The sequence below is a fragment of the Leptosomus discolor genome, chromosome 18 (assembly GCF_034619465.1).
Source record: "Leptosomus discolor isolate bLepDis1 chromosome 18, bLepDis1.hap2, whole genome shotgun sequence".
Lineage (NCBI taxonomy): Eukaryota > Metazoa > Chordata > Aves > Leptosomiformes > Leptosomidae > Leptosomus > Leptosomus discolor.
The window spans coordinates 11,541,452-11,558,232 of record NC_141408.1 but is presented as its reverse complement, the minus strand read 5'-3'; the positions used below and the strand labels follow the sequence as shown (position 1 = coordinate 11,558,232).

The following is a 16,781-nucleotide window of genomic DNA, read 5'->3' as shown; positions in this document are numbered from 1 at the left end:
ATGTTCTTCACCTTCTGTTTAGACGAATGGGACACTGATCCTTTTCATTTATGAGCGTGAGTGTAAATGTGCATGCTGTAGAGAGTGTAAAGATGGATTCATCCGAGTTGGAAAATGTTCATTTTAATTTTTAGGTGTAATGGAGCATGAACTAGATTCACGCTTATGTCTGTGCCCCGGCAAAATACTGCAGTCAGCACTGATACTGACGCATTTTCAAGCTTGCAGCATTTGCCTTCCTTAAAGCTTATTTCTGATGGAATTGTGGGTATTGAGGTTCTAATTTGTGTACACGCTAGCAAGAAATCCCAGGTACTCAGAGACTCTGATCCAAACAGTCAGGTTTTGGTATCAGTGTTAGAAAAAGTCAGTGCAGTGGGTGCTGAGCTCCGAGTGATGCTGCATACATGCTTGCTGCTGGTGTTGAGGGCTGAGTAATGCGGTTTTCTATTGAAACATTGAACTTCAGAGGCGTTTTGTGAGTGTTTGCTTCAAGGGGGTGCCGAGGATAGCAACCTTCTGGTCGCTCCGTGTGTTCCGAGTAGGAAGGTCAGAAGTTGCAGAAGGGAGAAGAGCTGGGACCAAAACACCAAAAGGGTTCCCTGAGCTGATCTCGGATCAGGTACTTGGGGTGGGGGGCTGTGTTCTGTACAAACAAGCGTACACACACGCAGGCTTGGCATTTCTTAATCTCAGCGGCTGGATGTTTGCTAAACAGAAGAGGAAGGATGAAATGTTACTGTTCCCTATTGCAGGAGGAGCTCGTCTACTCATACTGGCATCCAGTGTACCCACGCTGCTATCAACATATTTGTCCAAATGTATTCAGTTACAGTCAGTTATCCCTTTGCCGTCTTGCAGTATTTTGCCAAAATAAAATAACTTGTGTCTTCATTATCAGAACGATGTTTAGGTTGATCAGCACGTAACTGGCTAGGTACCAATTTTCAGAGGACAGTTACTGAACAGTTGGTCACTTCTCTGTGTCTTTGGATTTAATCTCTATGTAAATAAAACAAATCCATTGCTTAAATCATAACTGTATAATGTTAACGTGCCTGAAGACTGTTATTTTTTAGTGTTAGTGTTCATAATTTCTACAACCCTGTTACACTACACAAGCACCTTCAGATGAAACATGTCATTTGTGTAGCTTTTGGTTTTTTGCACCCTGCTGCTAATTCCTTTTTGATGGTCTGAGTCATTTTTCCAGTAGGGAGCTTTGCAGATCAAAAACAGGCATGAAATTTTTCAGATAACTCATTTTAATGACTTCCCTGCAAATTACCTGTCATTCTTCTGCACACATTTTAAAAACTGCAAATACTGTGAATGATACCCTCTTTGTTGAAATAATGCTTTTGAGATCCCTTTGTCCCAACTGTAAAGCTTCTATCTATTCCCTAATGAGTTGTAGTAATGTTAGTGGCTTATAAGCAAAAAGTCTTTGAGGGGTGACCTTTTTTATTGTGTCCTGTATTTCTTGTCTTCAGGAAACGTGAACAGTTTCACTGATTGATTGGTTTAGTCACAATGTATAATTGGCTTAAATTTATTTCTGTTGTTACCCGCTCTGCCAATAATCTTCCTGTGATAAACATGATGGAGCTCTACCTGTTTTAAAATAACTCTGGATAAATAAGATTTGCATTCTTTAGCAGCGGCGTGTCATGGCTTCGGCTGTTTGATCCTGTTTATTTGGCTCTGAAGTTTTGTCAGCAACAGATTTCAAAGATACTTCTTTGAAAAACAAGAATATGAGGAAAATTTACCTTAGATGTTCTTTTGTAAAAGAATATGTTTTGTCTGGAGATGTGGGGGATCTATAGGGTTGAATTGGGATATGTCTTGCTGCAAAAGTGAAGAAAGACTTGTTTGAAAAGGCCCCGATCTCAGAAGCGGCATGTGAGTGTACACTATGAATGCGTCAAGCAGTGAACGTAAAAGTCTGTCTTTGTTAGTCGGGCTTTGAGAGGAGGAGGAAGTGTTTTACAGGTAGACATCCTCATAGCTCTCCTGTGAGAGCTGAAAATGTTGTCGCTGTTTTAGATGTCTGGAAACTGAGGCACAGGCGTGTGCTTGGCCAGGGTCCATAAAGCAAGTGACATTGAAAGCCAGGGTCCGAGTGCCAGCTTCTGCGCCTCCGTCAAGTGCTCCAGGCACTGAACCAGGCAGTTTCCTAGCTCTTGAGGAAAAAAGCACGGAATCTTTCATACATTCATTCAGAAGAATTGGCCAGATTTTTGTACACTGAAGATGTTATTTAATATTTTTTAGCCAGCTCCGTTAGGACTCCTGCTTTTGTGGCAGCTGTGTCTTTCACTACAGGTTTACAAGGGTGGGGTTTTTCTCTCATTGATTCCTTAAATGACCTGCTCTCGATTTCAGTTCTGGTCTAAAGGATTTCATTACTTGCATCCCATCAACATTAAGGTTTCATTTCTGGCCTTTCCTTACTTGTGACAGTAGTAAATGGCAGCAGTTATAAATACCTTATCTTTTTGACAATAAAGCAGCCGACAGTGGTGCTCTCAGCTCAGTGTTAAATTCAGTCATGCTCTTAATAGTCTCTTGTTGTGAACATCAAGCTGCCAAATAGATATAAGTGATTAGCATGGGAAAACAAAGGAGGTGTATTCACTGCTTCCCACCAGTGGAAATACATTTGGCTTTCATCCTTGATTCTCCAAAACCAAAGCAATCTAATAAATCTGGCTAACCAAGCTAATTCTGATTCCTTTGTGTAAAAATCACAGTATTGGGAATTTAAGACCAAACCCTATGCTGCCAAGGGGTTGTTAACAGGAGAGGGAGGAAAAATGAAGATAGTTAATTCTGCAAGAGGGAAGAGAGAATGTAGTCACTACAGTGGGAATTGCCTTTAAATACTGATTTATACCATAACTGACACAAAGGACCTTCTGCCCAGCATCCGTCTGTATTTGTGCAGCCTGCATGTGCCTTACAGTTCATGAATGCAAGGACAGATCCTTTTCAGGGCACTACAAAATCTCCAAGAGGAAGGAGGTGAAACCTGAAATTGATGTGAAATCTGCCACCCTTGTTGGCGTTTATCCAGGTGCCCAATGTCGCTTTATTGCAAGCTGCTTCTGAAAACTGAGAAAAATCTTCTGATGTGGTTCTGTAGAAGTAGAAAAGAAGATGAAAAGGATAGGGTGGTACCCAAAATGCTTGAGCTCGTTTTTTAAACAGACATTTTGAACAGTTCTGTGGTTGGTTAAAACGGAGTTTTCTTTTTTTTTTTTTTCCTTTATAAAGTCCTAATTCCTTATCCCCTTCTCCAGTTTTGAAATTGAGAGGAAAAAAAATAGGTATACTTGTAAAGTAAATGTAAATTCAAGATGTTAAAATGTGTAAGCTTTTCAATGGTAAATGAATATACAGGAGGATTTCTTGGAGCTTTCTGTTGTGAATAGTTAACATTTCACAAATGCTACATTTTAAAATCGTAAGCTTTTCTTTTGAAGTTGAAAGCCGTGATTAGAATTATTTTCCAGCATTTTATAAAAGTGGTGGCAGAATGGCTCAGGGACTAGGTGGAAGAATTAAAAAATTATTATTTTTTTTTTTCAGGAGTTTGGTTTTGGCACCAGCAGGCTGGGTCTAAACCCAACAGTCACAGTGTCATCTCTTCGAAGCTGCTCTCTGTTCTTTAGGGCTGTGAATACACATCACAAAACCCTCTGGTATAAGGAAGCTCGATGTTTGGTGTCAGCAAAGCTGTTGCCTTCACTGAGCCACAAAGTCTCCCCCAGTCCTATTCCCATCACTAAGTCACTTGCAATCGAGGACATTTTAGCTGAAGGGGGTCTGTTAGATCATCCAACCTATGGTAATACAGGATTTTTCCTTCAGGAGACATCAGCCAGGAAAATTTTATGCTAGTGCTGCTCATTTGGCGTGTTCAGCGGCTAAATGAAGGGCCTTATTCTCTCTGGGTGTCAGCTGCCTGCTTTCTCAAGTATTAAATTCAGTTTCTTGACACGTACACGTGTGTGCATGTACTCACCAGAGCAGTGCATCGCCTGTCAAAGGCTTCTGCTGAGGAGTGTAGGCACCTCGGTCTCGGGGCGTGTGCCGGTGCACATACATGAATGATCACGTATTGCAGCGCCTGACAGTGATCCAAGCTGTTAGCTGGTGGTAGGTTTGAAGGACAGGCGGTGTCAGAGGTTGTTTGAAATGAGACTGTCTCTCTGAAGTATCTCCAGCCACAAAGACATTGACCTGTTGGTTGTAAACGCCTGCGTGGGAGAGCTCGGGGCTGGGAGTTACAGCATCTGTGTTCCCCTGAAAGCCACCCACAGGCCCCATAAACCGGGGGAAACTTCGGATTCAGTTTAAATATGCATTAAAGGTGCCCTTTAAATAACAATAAATTCCAAGCTTTAGTTCTTCAAACCTGTAGTTCACTGCTGTGTCGTAGGCTGGAAGATCGTGCATGTGAGCCGTCGCTTCTCGCTTCAGTGCATGAATGTGTGCAATAAAGAGGTGCTGCATACACATAGCTGGCTGCTAGGAGAGGCTCTATGTCAAGTAATAATCATTCAAGATTTTTTTTCCCCCCAAAAAATGTACATTCAAGTTCCTTTCCTCATTGTGTCTATTATTATTATACTTTAATTGTATGTTTTTTATTATAAAAGTACATTTGTTACTGTTTTAAACATCCATTGTGTCTTTAGGAGTGTTGTATTATTGTGCTTTTCTGTTCTAAAGCACAAAGACCGGCTCAGATCATTAGCCATGCTGCTCTTATGTGGGCAATGTCAATGTTTTGAGCTTCTGAAATTAATGAAATATGCATTACTGGCATATGACAGCTGGTTTTTACTTGTTTCTTAAAATTATTTGTCTTTAAGTGGGGTGTAAAATGAATAATTTTGCCTGCAGGCCCATTGCCTAAATGTTGTGGTTTGTATTTGATGAATGTACTTGTTTGATCTCATCTTCAAAAAAAAAACAACCTATTTTTTTTAAAAAAAAAAGATATTTTAAAATGTCAATGAAATTTTCTCCATTGTACCCTTTGTTTTCTAACGATCAAAGTGTTTTAATGGATATTTGTGAGATCTTGTCATTTTATGATGAAAAAGTAGAGCTAGTAGCTGTTTGGTTAAAATGAATCCAGAAAGCAGGGACGCTGGGTGAACTTAATGACAGTTCTGAATTTATCAGGGGTTTTGCTGCCGCCTTCAGTGGCGTTAAACTTCCTCCCCGAATATTAAAGTGCTTTGTGTTTAAGTACCAACATCAGACAAATTGTACTGACTTTTCCTCCTTGTAGACAGAGGAGAATGGAATTTGAACTATTAAAAATACAGGTGCAACACGGTTCCTCTCTAAAATCAGACCAAAAGAGGCTGGTACCGATGGGAGTGCTTTTGTGCTGAGGGCACAGGACTGCCACCCTGAGGGCACAGAATCGCTTTCTGTGCGTGTGGACAGGTGATCAGAAGTGTTTGAGTTATTGTCAATTAGTGAATTATCCCTTGTCTTTTAAACCACAATAAGTGACTGTGCCTTTACAGCTCAGGCACTGATTGAGGGGGGTGGGGTCTTTTTTTTTTTGGCCTTTTCTGTACCTTTGTTACCTTGCAGCTTGTGGTCACGCCAGTCTTTGTGGGACTGCGCAGGCAATCGAGCCAAAAACCACCTAGGAAAAAGAGGCTGGTTGTCTTCACAGCTCAGTCCCCCACCTGGTTTGCTGCATATGGTGCCCAACAGCTGTAGAAACCCAACAGAAGGGTAGAGAGCTGCGTGGGAACAGAGATGAAGATGCATTTTTACACATGTAAAAGTGCGGCCTCGGCCTATTGCAATAATGTATGAAAAACTGAACGGTGTGGGATGCAGAGAGGACGTGTGACCAAGTGGTTTCAAGCTGGTTTTGTTGTGGGTTTTTTTTTTTTTTAATTCTGCCTTTGCAGCGGGCTGAAAGAATGAACAAGTTAATGCCGTTTGGCTGATGGATTGTGACTTCTTAGGTATGGTAATTGTTCTTGCAGTCGTGCGTTCGTAGCAGAAGAGTCTGTGATCTTTGACGCATTGTTTAGCGTTTCCGTACAGCGTTTAACAAAGCAACAGTGCACGTTAGTGCTTGTACAGTAACGATCTAAGGTCCCCTGCCTTGCCACCCTAGACTAGAGAAGGCATTAGCAGTGTGTCTAAACACACAAGGAAATACTGTCCTTAAAATACCCAAATTATCGTGGCGATTAAACCACGCTGGAAACCCGGTCAGAAACTGAACTATCAGGAATGTATTTGCTTCTTACCAGTCGTTCTGGGGGATCCTCAAATTATATAGTAATGCAGATTGTTTTACGCTTTGCTTTTCAACAGAGCAGAAAAGCTCCAGTTGCTTAACCACAGGCCTGTGACGGCAGTGGAAATACAGCTGGTAAGTAACAATGCTCCTGGCTGTTCAAAGCTTAAATGAAAGCAGCTTTAACCTTGAAGATCAACTGAATAATTACTTTCTTATGGTCAGTGATTGAATGTATCCCTTTATGCACATCTTTACATTCGTGGTTTCCAATCCACTCTGCGTCCTCTCTGAGCCCTCCTCAGAGACTTGCCCATCTTTCTCTCAGACAGACTCTCCACCTCTGTTTCCTTCAGTGTCACGTATCGAAAATGCCCGATGCAGCCATTAAAGGTTAGTTACAGCAGTGTGGGTAAGAATGTATTTAACCTGAGCCCTTTTGTTGCTGCTCTGTAATCAAGTCCTTCGCTTTTTGACAGCTATGATGACATGGCTGTTCTGATGGCAGGGTTTATGTTATAGTAAAACGGAACACGCTGAAAAGGAGCGAGTAACGACTGATACGGAATTTTGAGCGGTGGTGCAGAATGAGAAATGGATATAAACAGACTTTCTGATGGAAAGTAGCCATGGTCAATCTGTCAAGCATAATTCTGATGTAAAGAGGGATTGTCGCTAAATAGAAATAGATGGTTATATTCTCTGAAGTATCTCTTTAGGAATACAAAATCCTGTGGTAATAAAGAGCTTATTATAATAAGGATATTCTTTTAATAAAGATCTCTTGCATTAAGAACATCTGTTTATAATCTTACCCTGTAACCAAACTGTGTAGTAACAGGATCATATTTTGCTGCAAAAAAGGGGAGGATTAAAGAGGTACCAGTAGGATTATTTTTCTTTCATAACCAAGGAGTAGACATTATAATGCTGAAGGCGTCTGATAAAGGAATGCTTCTAGCTGAGGAATTAATACTGTGTTTTGTGATTGAAGAGATCAGTGTCAGTCATCAACCCGACCAAGAGCATTAAGGCTTCATGAATTTTGCTTAGCAAGTTATTCACAAGCAGTGGTGTAGAGCCTGTCTCATACTTTTGTTAGCTTCGTGTGCTTAGACACAGATTTGTTATATTCCCACGTAGGCGACGTACTGTCTTTTTTCCCCTTTTCTTCTTTAAATGCAATAATCTTTTGCTGCTTTCAGGTCACTGTGGTTTTTGTCTGTGTTTTCCCTCCTCCCCTCGTTACCCTACCTCGTTCCTCGTTATCTTACCTACCCATAAAATACTGAAAACAGTTTTGCACCCTGTGTCATATTTGAAGTCCAGGAGGCAGGAAAAAGAAATCTGGGCCTTTATATTAGAAGCCAGGTTTCTGTAGAGTGTCATACTTCAGATATTCCGAAGTTTATAGTGTCAAAGTTCGATAAAACGCATTGCTGGAACTTCCAGCGCACAGATACGAGATCTGGGTTCTGTGTCAGCCCATTTTTGGTACGTAACCCTTCTCTAATGATCAAAAGCAAGTTGCAAACAGTGTGATGCTCATACATTTGAGGACTAGTCTGAATTTGTATCATCGTGGATGTACTGGGGATGCAGTTAATTCTGCCCCATTGCGATACCCCTGTAATTCCCTGGGCAAGTTTCTCCAAAACTAGTATTACAGTAATCTTAAGTCGACTGGATTGTTAACACTGTGTTAAATTAAGCCTCCCCAAAACTGCGATACATTTACTCTCATCAGAGCACGTTGGAGTCTTTTGAGCTCAGTAAGTGCTAGGGAACTGCAGGCCGTTCCTGTTAGTGAAATACAGAGACTGGGAGCCATAGCAAGGAAATTATTTTGCTGTTGGATTGCTGTTTTGAGTCATTTTGGGGTTTGAGGTCGGGGGAAAGAGACAGTAGCAGCGCAGCGTCTTTGAACAGACAAACCCTGTCTTCTCTGAGTCTAAAATAGTGCAGGGCCGTGGAGGCTACCAGCGTTTTCTTCTTTGGTGTCAGTAGGGAGAAGATTACCCAGGCACAGATTTCATGCAGGCGAGTCGATTCACCGCAGTTGACGGATGACAGACAACTTAGAGCCACGTGGATACTCGGTCTACGATGTTCTGTTTTCATTGAACTTGCCCCTGCCACTCAAAAGCTTTGAGTTGCTCCTGGAGTTGAATCAGAAATAAATGATGATGGAAACTTCTGACCACTTCATATAATGTAGGCGAATCAATCTTATTTTTTAAAAAGCTCTAAACAGAATGCCAAACGAGCCATGGCTCCGTCTCTCACTTGCTCCAATGTCTCAGGCTTTTAATCAGTGCTGCCTGTCCGTGGAATGGAGTCAAATTTACCTGATGGGCTTTTATCAGCTGAGTGAGAGGATAGTTATATTTGCTGCTGCTTGTTGCTTTTTTGCCTTTCCAGCTTTTTGGTTTTTTACTTTCCCTCTATAAAGTTCTCTGTCTCTAGCTGGATGCGAACAATAAATCAATTTTGATAAAATTATATTGAAGCTAAAAAGCAAATTTATGTGGTGATCTTTTGATCTCAAGTTCCTGGTCTTTATCCATCATTTGCTGTCATTGTTCATATTTGTGTTTTCCGGACCGTGTGCCAGGATTTATTTTCAAACAACAATAGCAACAAAAGGAGCATGAAATTCTAATTCATATCCCACAGGGTAAAACACCATACACATTGCAGCTATCTTGACCTCCTGTTTTAATCTTTAACATATGTTGTTCCTGGCTCAGTGATTCACAAAGGAGGGGAAAAAACCAGACAGTGATGTTGATCTAACTGTGACCAGTGGTCCAGCTTTACTCGATGCTGAACCGTGATGGGTTTGAAGATTAAGCATCATGTTTTCTGATGAACAATTTGCTCTACATTCTTCTCTCGGAATGGAAAGATAGATTTTAATTCTGTGCTTTTTAAAACTGGATTTCCATCTCGGAGAGCCTCATACCTCGTGGTACGTGCTCTGCATAACCACCCTGGCAGACTGTCTTTTGTGGCTGAATAGAAAATAATCATGTAAATTATTCTTCTGGAAAATGTTAGAGGATTTAAACATTTTCTCAACAATGTATTTTGTTTCCACTTTGCATACTTGGTTAATTATCTCTGAGGGACATTAATCCAATCATTCAGTCTTTTACTCTATTTCTTTTTTATGTGCTTTTTTTCTGTGGTGCTGAACAAGTTCCAATTACTGCTCAAAGGGGGAAATAGCAGTCATTTTCTCATAAAATATGTACCTTCTACACTGGAGTTAAATCATGTGCTTGATAGCTTTGGAAGCGATCAGAACCCCTATTTTTCCTTTTTTACTGCAGTTTACTGAATATTTTTTAAATAGAATTCATACCTTATTATTCAAATAAACAACAGCTTTTAACCCACAGGTTTTTCTGTTCTGTGATGCTGAGGTTTGTTACCCATCAAATATTATTTATCCTTGAGACAGTTTCTCGGTTCCTTCAGAAGTTTTTAGGGTTCTTCGGTGTGGCTTTATTCTTCAACATTTGCAGTATATTGTCGTGTCTCAGGAGGCTCAATGAAATAAATATTAGCATTGAAGGCTTAAAAGAAGCACAGTGAGGGTGATGAAGTCTCTTAAACTTTGTTTTTACTTGGGTGAGCAGAAGAGATAAGGTAGGGTTATGATTAGGGAAAGCATGTTCCTGAAATGTTTGTCCTTGTTTCACAGAGTAAAAAAAAAAACCCAAACCTGGACCAGTATGCGTGTGTATGTGTGTGTCTGTGTTCATATTTTGTGCTTACATGTGTACATGGCATTATGAACATACAGATTTGCACATATTTTATGAATAAATACTTTAATCTTTGAAATTATCTTGATAGTCAGGCTGGCTGTTACATTCTGGTTTACCTTCTCGATAAATAAAATCTTTAAAAGCTTCTGGAAATTACTTTCTGCCATGAGAATTTATCAGCAGGTTTTAATGTGACTTACTGCTCAATGTAATTCTATTACTACGTTCTGATTTGGTGATTATGGTTGTTTGTTCCTCTGAGAACTTCATACAGAGTGCTCAATTAAAAAAAAAAAAGCTACTGTTAAAGTGTGCAGCTGGGAAAGGCTGCGTGGCAGTAAAATATTCCACATGCACATTTGTTTAATCAGCACAGCTCTGGTTCCCAGTAGCGGTTACGTTACTGAGCAAGGCATCTGCCAGGGTTTAATTCTGCAGTTGGCGAGCGATATTTGTCTTTTCATTCTCTCGTAGCAAGATTCAGTGGTGGATGTTGGACACGTGGTTCATTTTGCTGTGTCAGAAAACCCATGCATAGATGTCTTTGGGGAGGCAGAACAGATCTGGCATCTTTTGCTTGACGTATTCCCCATTTAGCGAATGTTTGCCTAATTTTAAGCTTAAAGTCCAGTTAGGTTAGTTGGGCCTCTTGGTACTCGAAATTAGGTCGATACATAAGCTGTGGCTTAACAGTCGTAGGTACAAGGTGCTTAAGCAGGTGAAAAATTGGTTGTTAGACTTCTAAATAAAGGGAGCGTTGCTCTTAAAGGTGGTGTGCAGTGAACAGTACTGTGGCCTCAGCTGCCTTCTGAATGTTTTGTGTATATTCCACAGTTCTGAAGATCTGGCTGTTTTTATCAGTATGTTTATCAATCAGGTAAGAAGCAACTCTAGGTACTACTCAGCCTTGAAAAGGGTGGACTAGCTGCAGGGGGAACATGCCTCCTTCTTTTCAGCTGTAAGAATTTTATGCCAATTAAGTTACCAAATAAAGTTTTCCTGCTTTCTTCCTTAGTTCCTTGTTTGGTTGTCGTGTTGATTGCATTGTTTAGAGCATTAGCTGGCGGGGAAATGAAATGTGAGAATTGCTTACTGTGTGAAGGTACTGCAGTGAGAGGTTAATAACGAACTGGTGCTGGTTTGAGTGAAGTAGAAGTTGCTGTTGAAGCCTGACTTGACCCGGGGTGATGTTGACCACGTAGTTGCATTTAACAGAAAATACATCCCGTGTATACGTATGAATGACGTTGGTGTGCTGCGACATTTGCTGCAAAACCACCGGGGTTGTTTTGGGATAGGATAGACTTGAATGCTGAAAAGCAGTAACGACTTGGGAATTATTTCTTACAAGCAGCAGCATAGCTGCTGTGGCTTAGAGCCTTTCTCTTGTGTTCGTATCGAGAAAATCCTTGCTCTCAGCCCTGAGGAGGAGACATGCTTGTCTTGCTGCACGTTAGGGTGCTGTTTTTCTAGAAATTGTGTTACTGTAACATTGTCCAATTCTGTTACTTGCACAAATACCTGAAGATTGAAAATACCCCGTTCAGCAGAGCTGTGGGTGATGGTACCCTACACTTTACACATGGCATCATCTGGGAGGATCATCTATTTCCATTTGGGGGGTGTGGCACTGCCAACATAAACGTCTTATGTCATGTGGTTATTAAAAACATTTGCACTTTTATTTTCCTTGGTATAAACCTTGCATTCCTGACTGCTTATGGTTTGAATCTGTTGCTTGAGCAGTTTTGGCCAGTTGGAAGTTAGAAGTTAGCAAGGCTTTTTGATAGATATTTTTTCATATATTTGGTAAAATGCTTGCTGGAAAAGTGGGTACTTGAATACAATGGTTTGGTTTTGCCTCTTAGGCTTTTTCTTACACATAATTTCTCTTCTGAGTATCGTAACACTCTTTCCTAGTACTATCAGCAGCAAAGGTATTTTGTGAACATGCGTTGAATCTAGAATAAGCCCCTGAGTGACCTTCTGTTTCCCTTTAGATCCGTTTTCCTTTAGGACAGTTTCATTTGTCTCTTCACCTACATGCTCTCTCTGCTCAATTTTTGAATTTTTCCTGTTGGCATCCTGCTTTGCAGCTTCCTAATTGCTTATGTTTTCCTAAGTTGCTGCTCCAGCTGTTTCCCTGAAGAGTGAAAAGAATTGATTTTGATAGCTTATGCTTTTGATCCTTTGAACTCTCGAATAGTATCACAGCAAAATAGTGCTGAAGCATCAACTTGAGTAACAAGCTGTCCATCCTGCCAAATGTAGATTTTTTAAATTTTTTTTTTTAATGTCGACCAGTAGTTCCTGGTGTGAGAGCTGACAGTGAGGATGGGTGGTTGGAGGCACCAGGAGGTGAGCTCTTGATGAGTTTGCTACAGGAGTTGAAGGAATTACCACTTCCTTCTGGCAGAGACTACGGATCTGTCAACAGAAGGGAATTTGGAGCTACGTTACCCACTCCTCAGTGCAGTATCTGGCATCTTTCTTTAAAGATGCTTTTCTCAACAGTTTAATGAGACCTCATTTACAGCACCAAAGCATCTGAAACACGAGAGACTATTTTCTTTCATCAACTTTCTGGTGAAGTGTGATTTCTTAAACCGCCAGAGCAATTACCAGAGCTCATCTGTCAATGTCCTGACCAGTGTCTGCAGTTTATCAGTCTCGCAGGCTTCCATGTTCAGCCAGTACAAATGATTCAACATGATTGTTCATACTGGGAGTTGGGGCATTACTCACTCGGCACTGAGGAGCACGTAAGAGCAGTGGTTAGACACTCCATAAATACCCTCTGCCTTAGTGCAGAAGTTGAGAAGAGTTGGTGCTGATCTAGAAATCCCTCTATTATCTGTTTACGTTCTGATCAAGTCCTTGTGTTTAACTCTGGCTGCCTGAAGCAAGCCCGTAAAGGAGAAAGTGTTTGGAGAAGAAAAGGAAAGGAGATATATAAGGAGGGATAAAATTTAAGCGGGGAAGTGGAGTGGACTTCATTGATCCAATAAATCAGATCTAAACCAGGCAAGGGGCCATTTCTCTGAAGATGGGAAAGCAGTGGGATGGTAACGAAGGCAGGAGACAGTGTCCACTATGAGATAAATCACTCTGCCTTAAGTGATACAGCTTGTCCAAAGGGTGTGGGCTTTTTCTTTGTACGGTTCCTGCTGCTATGGGGCTGTCACCTTTACAATTCACTGTGACAGTAATTTAATAACACTATAGGCCAGTCCAAAAACCAGCCTGATAATCTTCTACAAAACTTAATAGCGTAGATCGTCTGTAGAGTAATGGCTTTGTCAGCGGTATTGGCGACAAAGCGTGTGTGTGCGCCCTGTGACGGGCTTTATTGGTCGATGCTGGTGCTCCGAGGTGGGCTGGGCGCGCTGCTGAGATGATCCCCTCGGAAATGCAGCCGAGCAGGCCGCTACCTGGTGCCCCTGCAGCAGCTGCAGCAGTTCCTTACGCAGAAGGGTAACGTGAGGAGGATTTTTGGCACGTTTTAACGCACGGTGCACGGTACAGCAGTAAGGAGAGCCAGGGCTGGTTTTCAAGCCAGGGTCCTGCAGTAGTTCTTGAACTAACGGTGCTTGGACAGCCGCTCCGCAGAGAATTTCGTCCTTTGATGGGGACAGTCCCCAGGAGCAGCCGTTTGCAAAGGGGTGTTCGCTGTCTGCCTTTTGCTACCCGAGTGGATGCCACCTTGCTCGCTTTCCTCTCGTCAAGGGTCTGGGCATAATGGCTGATGAAAGATGATCAGATTGTGCCAAGAGGGCTCATAGGACACTGAAGGAAAAAAAAAAAAAAGTTAATTGAATATACCACTCTGCTTTTTAGAAGGCAAGATGCATCCGAATAGCTGACAATTTATAGCTAGAACTGATTAAACCTGCGTTGACTGGGAACCATAATTAATATAAATCACCGCTCTTCAAAGGACATTTTAAAGGACTTTGTATAAAAAAGAAAGTCTCAAACCCCGCGATCCTAATTGGTTTCACTTGCTTTTGAAGAGTTCTTTTGGCTTGCTTTTCCAGTCCTCTGACAAGCTTTTCCTTTTAACAGCTGCCTATAAATTAGGGCAGTTGTTTTTGCTGGTAGCAGTGATGTGAGAGTTCCCACAGCTCCACAGTGAGCGTAGGTCCCTATTTCATCTTACAGAATTTTATTGTTGATTCCTGACAGCATGTTTTGTGTTGCTCAGAGCTTTTATATGCCTTTGTATTCAGGAATCTCACAATCTAAGCAAATTCCGAGAAAGTACAGCTCCTGTTAGGGTTAGGTGGTTTCTTTTGTTACTTACAGTCTAGGTGCTGGATAAGATGCCAAGGTTCGGGTGACCACCCTGAGGTGATCACGTTTCAATTCTCACATGAAAGCACAGGAACTTGGGAAAATACGTCTGGAAGGTAGGTCTGTCCATGAGCTGAATGAAAAGCCTGGCTCAGGATGCTGATGTGTAGCTTGAGAGAGGCTTTAGGAGAAACCCGGGAGGAAAGCCTGTTCCGAGTGCGGTGTTTTCCTTGTTGTAAAGAGAGCAGGGTCTCATTATGGGGTGCCAATTGTAGTGGTTAACAATGGAGCTCTTCTTTCTTTTTTTAAATGTGGTAAGTGTTCCACTCTGTAAAATACTTTTGTGATGAGCTCAGACTATGTCTTGCATCCATTGAGAACAGTATTTCCCAATTAGTTGAGTCGTTGTGTTTGGAGCTGAGGAAGGAAGTATGGATTTAATGATTACAATAGATTTGTTTTTTGACCTGCAGATGGTAGAAGAAAGCGAGGAGAGGCTAACAGAAGAGCAGATTGAGGCACTTCTCCAGACAGTCACCAGCATTCTTCCAGGGGATCCGGAAGAACAACAGAGAGAGTCGGCAACAGCAGCCGAAGACAGAGGTGACCGAGCGTAGGAGGCATCTAGACCAAAGCTGGCAACGATTTCGGCAGAAGAGGATCAGCTAATATTTTTCTGGGTTTTTAACTTCATACCAGTTTAATCTTGTATTGGACATCTTTGTAAAATATGTTACAATTTTTATTACTCAGAGGTGATGAGGGAACCAATTGTTTACAAGAAAGCGTGGAAAAGGACACTGTTCTTTCGGCATTTTGTCATGAACAGGGATGGTGGTAACTGGGTTTGTAATGTAGCACTCTGAGAAATTATGGGGCATGGAATCTGAAGCTTTTGTGTTTTTTCCATTACCCATGTAACAGCTGTACATTTGAATAGGCTTCTATACAGCTGGCAATGTTTTAATTATCACAGCAGCACTATAATTATAATTGCTTTCATACGCTTTGGAATTGCCCAACTGGTTTCCAGAGCACGGTCTCCGATGCGCAGCCGGCCTGTGGAGCTGTGCGTGAAAAGGGCTGTTGTCCGCGGTCGGAACAGAGCGAGTGTGCGAGAACCGCTGGGTGTCTGGGCGGGCGGTCTCAGGTAGGCTGTTGGCATCGTGGGAGGGAGAGGCTCTGCCGTAGGGTGACTGTTCTCGGGGGTGCTGGGCAGGCTGTACTTGGTGAAAGAGAGATCCGGATGAGCTAAATCAACATTTTGCCCCTGCAGGCGGCTGAGCCGGGCCGGTTCAGAGCAGCGGGGCTCTGGACTCCCGTGTGAAGGCTCTTGGTAATACAAGCAGCAGAACGTGTAGGTGTGAGGTGTGTGTTTTCCCTTTGACCGTTTGTTCCAGTATTTCTAGAGAGACCAGTCACAGTCTTGTGACCGTGCAGTCGGCCGTGGAATAACTGCGGAGTCGATACTGAATTCCTCATCTGGTTTAGAAGCAGCCCTGGCTGAAGCAGAACTGGCTGTGTGCTGAGCTTTTGTCTGATTAAAGGTATCAGGATCAAGTGTTTAAGGCTGAAAGCATTGATGATTATACTAAATCATGTGTGTATGCAGACATACATGTACATAAAGTCATGAGTCACACATGGCGCTGGTTTTATGCGATGACTGCCGACCGTTCTATTGTAATTGTTGTAACCTGCTGGAAATAGAGGCGAAGTTCTAAGGACATCCTGGGAGTTTTGTGGCTCGTAGACAAGATACAAGACCTTGAACTGGAATATCTGACACACACCCCCCCCCCCCCCCCCGCCTTCTGTCATGGTTTTATTTCATGTGTTTATGCAAAGAATTTACGCTTTCCGAGCTTCAGTTGTGCCGTATATGAAAGGGAGTGATAACTGTGGTAACTTCCAGCGTCTGGGGGATTTATGATACGCATTTCCATGGTATTTTAAACTACTTTGATGTTTGGAGAGGAAAGGAAATTGTTGGAAAATATATTTATTACCTCTCAAAGGTAATTTATCTTATATTAAATGCGTTCCATGGCTGGAGACTAAAGGGTAAGTGTAGTGTTAGAGGGGGAGAGTCTTTGGTGGTTTTTGTGATACATCAATTTGTATTTTTCTCTCTAAATGTGTAACAAAACTGAAGAGATAAGTAGATTATATCATGCAATGACATGCAATTAATTTTATAGTTAACGTTTTTACTGTGAGCAGTCAGTTGTCTGACATGCTGTGGCCTTGGGCTGCACGTGTTTACATTTTTATCTGTCTTTTTCTAAAATTAAGTTATCGAGGCATGTTCTAAGCTTAGGAAAAGCAGGTGGAACCAGATCGCGAGTATCTTTAGCCAACGAGAATGTTTTCACAGATCTCTGAAGCTGCATGTTCCATCTTGGGAGCTGCCGATTTGTTGT

At 41.8% G+C, this 16,781-nt stretch overlaps 1 protein-coding gene across 2 annotated transcripts in view; it reads left to right on the top strand.

The window, feature by feature from the left end:
• CRCP (CGRP receptor component) overlaps positions 1-15,107 on the top strand; it is a 31,738-nt gene extending 16,631 nt beyond the window's left edge. The window contains exons 5-7 of one of the 2 annotated variants that reach the window (XM_086475300.1): positions 6,367-6,424; positions 8,297-8,329; positions 14,832-15,107. In XM_086475300.1, coding sequence (XP_086331426.1) covers positions 6,367-6,424; positions 8,297-8,329; positions 14,832-14,975 — 235 coding nt within the window. In that variant the 3' untranslated portion in view covers positions 14,976-15,107. The remainder of the gene's footprint in view (positions 1-6,366; positions 6,425-8,296; positions 8,330-14,831) is intronic. The other variant, XM_086475299.1, reaches the window with a different exon arrangement.
• Positions 15,108-16,781: the final 1,674 nt, after the last annotated feature.